Below are 6,491 nucleotides of genomic sequence, written 5' to 3' on the forward strand. Positions count from 1 at the left end.
ACTAGACTGTATCACTAGACTGTACCATTAGACTGTTTTGCTAGACTGTATCAGTAGACTGTATCAGTCGACTGTATCACTAGACTGCATCAGTCTAGACTGCTTCACTAGACTGTATCACTAGACTGTATCACTAGACTGTATCACTAGACTGTATCACTAGACTGTATCTTACAACGGGATTCATCTATGGGGAAATGGGAATATACACAAATCCAATCCCTCCCTCCAAGTCCTCCCTTCAGTCCTCCCTCCAGTCCTCCCTCCCTACCGCATTTTTTCATCCCTCCATCGCTCCCTTTCTTTCCACCTTCCATCCCTTCCTCCCTCCATCCCGCCGTCCCTCTCCTCGTGCGAGATTGTAAAAACTGTGTAATGTGTGTAGTCCTGCCAAGCAGCAGGCACAGGTGATTCCCATCTGCAGGGGAATGTCTAGCATGTTTCAGTCTGTGGAAAGATAGGCCTACTGGCGTTAGCAAAGCAGATGGGAGATGGGAGGATAAAGGAGGACAGGAGGGAAAAGAGAGGAGGAGGAGGAGGAGGAGGAGAGAAGAGGTGTGTTTAGTGTTGGTTGATTGTCAGCAGATTAAAATTGACACCAGAATTATCTTGACAGGTTTAAAGAGGTGAGAGTGATTGGAGTCCATTATGAAAGAATTATCCTGACAGGTTTAAAGGAGGTGAGAGTGATTGGAGTCCATTATGAAAGGAGGTGGGGTGAGGAGTGGGGGAGGAAGAGTAGAGGGTGAGGGCGAGGGGGAAGGAGGAGTGGGGGACGAGGAGTGGGGAGGAAGAGTAGAGGGGGAGGAGGAGTGGGAGAGAAAGAGTAGAGGGGGAGGAGGAGTGGGGGAGGAAGAGTAGAGGGGGAGAAGGAGTAGAGGGGGAGGGGGAGGGGGAGGAGGAGTGGGGGAGGAGGAGTGGGGGACGAGGAGTAGAGGGGGAGGGGGAGGGGGAAGAAGGAGTGGGGGACGAGGAGTGGGGGAGGAGGAGGAGGAGATATTGAAGAGATGATTGGTTGAACAGCTGGTACAGATGTAAATTAAAGGATTGGAGTCCAATATGAAAAGATGAGGGGAGGAGGAGTGGGGGAGGAAGAGGGGGAGATATTGAAGAGATGATTGGTTGAACAGCTGGTACAGATGTAAATAAAAGGATTGGAGTCCAATATGAAAAGATGGGGGGAGGAGGAGATATTGAAGAGATGATTGGTTGAACAGCTGGTACAGATGTAAATAAAAGGATTGGAGTCCAATATGAAAAGATGAGGGGAGGAGGAGATATTGAAGAGATGATTGGTTGAACAGCTGGTACAGATGTAAATAAAAGGATTGGAGTCCAATATGAAAAGATGGGGGGAGGAGGAGATATTGAAGAGATGATTGGTTGAACAGCTGGTACAGCTGGAAATAAAATGAGCATCTGCGAGTAAGTGTCATCATAATTGCTACCGCTAGTTGCCCGTAGGCACAGATCTAGGATCAGCTCACCTTCCCCAATTTCTTAAACCTAAGGTATACCATTAGTTTGGAAAGCACAAAACTGATCCTAGATCAGTGTCTAAGGACACGTCACCCAACTAGGAGAGGAACACAGCACTTATCCCATATCAGTGTCCACCAGACTGGTGAATCTAATGTCTTCTGACAATGTCTTCTGACCGCTAACAGCTAGCATGCTAACGTCAATCTCCATTTACCTCTACAGGTTGACTCTGATGACGACCGTGTGGGAGATAAGTGTGACAGCAACCAGGACATCGATGAAGATGGCCACCAGAACAACCTGGACAACTGCCCCTACATCCCCAACGCTAACCAGGCCGACCACGACAAAGACGGAAAGGGAGATGCCTGCGACCACGATGATGACAATGACGGGATCCCAGACGAGAAAGATAACTGCAGACTGGCCTTCAACCCTGACCAGATAGACTCCGATGGTGAGTGGCTCTAGAAGAGAGGAAATCTTGAGCAAAATGTAGACTGAAATCTTTAGCATAATCTTCAGAGTTGAGTACCCTTTTCAACTGATCAATTGGCTTAACAATTAGGTGGTTACTTGAATCAGTTTTGTTACTTCTTGCCTATAACAAACACCCTTTGCATCCTATAGCTCTTCAAGACCAGGATTGATGACCATGGACATGCATGATATCAATTTTAATCTACTTAATGTTAAGACGTGTTATTTATCAAGTCTTCTATCTCTTCCAGGTGATGGTCGAGGAGACGCTTGCAAAGATGACTTTGACCAAGACAATGTGCCTGACATCTACGACGTGTGTCCGGAGAACTTTGACATCAGCGAGACGGACTTCAGGAAGTTCCAGATGGTTCCCCTGGACCCCAAGGGAACGTCCCAGATCGACCCCAACTGGGTGGTCAGACATCAGGGCAAAGAGCTGGTCCAGACCGTCAACTGTGACCCTGGCATTGCTGTTGGTGAGTGGATTGGTTGGATTGGTTGGTTTGGTTGGTTGGGTGGGTGAGTAGATGGATTGGTTAATTGGTTGACTGGTTGGTGGATGGCTTGATTGATACATGCTATGCTTTGGGACATCTCAAAACAACCCAACCCTAACTAAAAAAGACCATCCTCTCACTCTTGTCTTCTCTGTTTCCCCGTTCCCAGGTTTTGATGAGTTCAACTCTGTGGACTTCAGTGGAACCTTCTTCATCAACACAGAGCGAGATGATGACTACGCCGGCTTTGTGTTCGGCTACCAGTCCAGCTCCAGGTTCTACGTGGTGATGTGGAAGCAGATCACACAGACCTACTGGAACAACAAACCCACCAAGGCTCAGGGATACTCAGGACTGTCCATCAAGGTGGTCAACTCCACTACTGGACCTGGTGAGCACCTCAGGAACGCTCTCTGGCACACGGGTAACACCCCAGGACAGGTAAGAAATAACCCCTATCGGCTTACATGCCTGAACACATACCCACACACACATAGGAAAAAACCTTCGGGAGTATAGGGTGACTACGCCATCTAACTTTAACCCTACGTTTCTTCTTTCTTCTGTAGGTGAAGACTCTTTGGCACGACCCTAAGAACATTGGCTGGAAAGACTTCACAGCCTACAGATGGCACCTGATCCACAGACCAAGAACAGGACACATCAGGTAACCACTGAAGCCGTGGCCTGGTGGAGATTTATGAGATTGAGAATGTCTAGACAAACCCCATGACTTAACTTTAAGACCTTTTACTCTTGGTCAAACTGCTTTTATAGACTTTCCATAATGGCTGTGTTTGTATCGTAGCATAGTTTATCTCACAAATCTTCTTCTTATTGTATCTTTGTTTCAGAGTGGTCATGTACGAGGGGAAGAAGATCATGGCTGATTCTGGGAGCATATATGACAAGACGTATGCAGGCGGAAGACTAGGCCTCTTTGTCTTCTCGCAAGAGATGGTATACTTCTCAGACCTCAAGTATGAATGCAGAGGTAAGGAACAATGAACTTTCTATGTCTTACTAGAACTCCAACAGCAATTGTTTAGTGACATTTCTTTCACAATAGACCTATGTGAAGTACCTAACCACAACTTAACGCTTTCTCTTAACCTAATGCCTAACCTTGTGTCCTTTGTGTTTTTTCTTTCCAGATGCATAATTGCACGGAGCAAGAAGCTCTTGGAACAATGCACCTTTCTGTATAAATATGAACAATATGTATTCAGATGAAAAGTCCAGGGATTGTTTTTTTTCTGCTCTTCTTACTTCTGCGGCACGCACACTGGTGGGACCGAGGGGTAGGGCCTGGTGTGGTCAGCCTCAGGTTAAATTGACACTGGTTGGACAGAGAACCATTTGCTTTGCCTGAACGGGAGACCGGCCAATGTTACCAACCAACGTTACCAACCAACGACACCGACCGGCCGATCTCTCTCTGATCTTAAAGACCTCATTCAGCTCTGCGCAGGAGAGGCTCCCCATAGTCGACTATGCACTTCCAAACCTTTACATCTCTCTCTCTCTCTCTCTCTCTTTCTATCCATATCTCATTTTCTGGAATGGACGTCCCAAAGAAAGACTATGTGATGTTCTGTTTATAAAAAAAACAGATCTACCCGGATGTAGATTCTGAACGATATGACTCTGAGGAAGTGGGGGGTTTTGGGCTCAGAGGAGGAAGTGGGGGGTTTTGGGCTCAGAGGAGGAAGTGGGGGGGGTTGGGCTCAGAGGAGGAAGTGGGGGGGGTTGGGCTCAGAGGAGGAAGTGGGGGGGGGGGGTTGGGCTCAGAGGAGGAAGTGGGGGGGGTTGGGCTCAGAGGAGGAAGTGGGGGGGGTTGGGCTCAGAGGAGGAAGTGGGGGAGGTTTGGGCTCAGAGGAGGAAGTGGGGGGGGGGGTTGGGCTCAGAGGAGGAAGTGGGAGGGTTTGGGCTCAGAGGAGGAAGAAAACAATAAGACTTTTTTCACTTTAATTTTTGTAAGAAAAGGGCTTGTGGCCGTTGAACGTCAGCTGCGTAACAACAAGATATGGAGGGACGGTAACTTTGTGTGGATGTATGTTCGTTTATGTGTTTACATAAGAAGAAAGTGCTTGCTTTTACCCTTCTATATGCGTACCCTTATAGAGAAAAGTGTTTCAGAGACGAAAGAAAACAAACCGAAATTAAAATGAGCCGAAATATTTTTGGGTCAAATACAGGATTGCTTGTAGGCTTTTATGGCTGGCATTAGATTGATACTGTGTTTCAGTTGAAAGTGAACACAGTATAACTCAGGGTAAGATGGAAGCGACCATCTTAGCATTGCAGAAATGACATGGGAGGGCCATGTGAAAAAAGGGCATTTCCAGAGCCAGTAAGCCCAAGACATTCTGTCAATTAAGACACCTGTCATTTTGAACATTAAAAGTTGCAAATATTCAGCATGTATTTATTTTCCAAAAATCTAAAAAGATACAATTTTGGGTAAGATTACAAAACGGGGATCTCCCTCATCTTTAGAGGCTTTACACTTGATATTTAATTTATTAACTCTTGCCTACAGTGTAGGTACCAAACCGTTAAAATACTTTGAGAATGTGAGAGATTCCCCCAGTGTTCCAACGAGTCGGTCAGTCAGACTGGTGTCTTTGGTGTCTTTAGTGGGATTCTACTCTCCCCCTCTCTCTCCCTATGAGGAAACTATTCTAGGGATTAGAATCCATCCATGGTTAGAGCTAAGGCTCCTGAATCAGTGTGGTATGTGTGTGACCTGTGTGCCTTTTCTGCTGAGAGAGATGAAAAAAACAAAGGAACTCTTTGATCTACAAACATTACCTCATTGCTGTTGTATGATTCATTTGATCAAACAAAAAAGTAATTTTGTTCATTGTACGCGTACAGAATACAAATTGATCCACATCTTATTGCTACTGTAGCATGAGTTTGTAAATAGTATTACTTTTCATTTCAAAACAGAATCCCCCCCCCCCCCCATCCAACACCCTCCTGCAGTAAAATGTTTGTTTATTTTTTACACACATTTGAATTTTTTGCTTTCACATATGTCCTTTGTCCAGTGCTCTTTTTTAATGAATAAATTATTCTTCTGTTTTGTTCTGTCTTTGCTGTTCTGTGTGTGAGAGGTCGATTTGTGTGTGTAGATAAATGCTATTTAAATAATTTATCAGGATTCGCCGCCTGATGAAGGGGGCGTATCCGTATGTATAAACGGTTTGCACACCGACGCCAGGATGTTCTGTTCTTTTTTTTTCATCTTTACTTTCAGTTTTTCGCTTTCTCGCTATTTTAACCCTTTTTTTACCATTATTTTCTGTAACAATTTAGTGATGCTTGTTGTCTGTAAACATTCTTTGCTTACTTGTACAATGCAACAACGACAAAAAAAATGCTGTTTTTATCCATAGCAAATATTTTGTTACATACTTCTGAAACAATAAATGGTTGTTTAAATCCTCAGTCTGTATGTTCACTACCGAGTCGTTGACCGAGTTGAAGAACCACAATGCACCCATTACAATGTCCTCCTACAACATGTATTCTTGGCTGCACATTACATATCTCATATTCTATTGACCAGGTGGTTTGAGTCTTGAATGCTGATTGGCTGACAGCCGTGTTACATCAGACCGCATACCACGGGTACGCTATAATTACGTTGGTAACCAGTTTATAATAGCAGTAAGGCACGTCAGGGGTTTGTGGTATATCGACAATATCCCACGGCTAAGGGCTGTGTCCAGGCACTCCGCGTTGCGTCGTGCGTTAGAACACCCCTTAACCGTGGTATATTGGCCATTTACAACACCCCCTCTTGCCTTATTGCTTAAATATATGCTGCATGCTTTTTATAAAGTCTAAATATAGTATATGGACATTGGCTGTGCAGCTAAGTAAGCTAAAAGTCCAAATGCAGAACACAATTCAGGTGACACCATGAACATCAACAGAAGTCCAGATATCTGCCTCAAAGTCAATGTTAGGCCCCTGTTTGAATAGGGCTGTGTCTATATATTGTCTTCTCTGTCCCTG

General features: G+C 45.0%; 1 protein-coding gene across 2 annotated transcripts in view; it reads left to right on the top strand.

The window, feature by feature from the left end:
* Window positions 1-5,918, top strand: part of LOC139407397 (thrombospondin-1-like) — a 20,547-nt gene extending 14,629 nt beyond the window's left edge. The window contains exons 17-22 of one of the 2 annotated variants that reach the window (XM_071151145.1): window positions 1,705-1,939; window positions 2,214-2,441; window positions 2,632-2,903; window positions 3,032-3,129; window positions 3,317-3,456; window positions 3,617-5,918. In XM_071151145.1, the coding sequence (XP_071007246.1) occupies window positions 1,705-1,939; window positions 2,214-2,441; window positions 2,632-2,903; window positions 3,032-3,129; window positions 3,317-3,456; window positions 3,617-3,624 (981 nt within the window). In that variant the 3' untranslated portion in view covers window positions 3,625-5,918. Of the gene's footprint in view, window positions 1-1,704; window positions 1,940-2,213; window positions 2,442-2,631; window positions 2,904-3,031; window positions 3,130-3,316; window positions 3,471-3,616 lie in introns of those variants that run through there. The other variant, XM_071151144.1, reaches the window with a different exon arrangement.
* The last annotated feature ends 573 nt before the right edge of the window (window positions 5,919-6,491 follow it).

This window comes from Oncorhynchus clarkii, chromosome 4, assembly GCF_045791955.1.
Source record: "Oncorhynchus clarkii lewisi isolate Uvic-CL-2024 chromosome 4, UVic_Ocla_1.0, whole genome shotgun sequence".
NCBI lineage: Eukaryota > Metazoa > Chordata > Actinopteri > Salmoniformes > Salmonidae > Oncorhynchus > Oncorhynchus clarkii.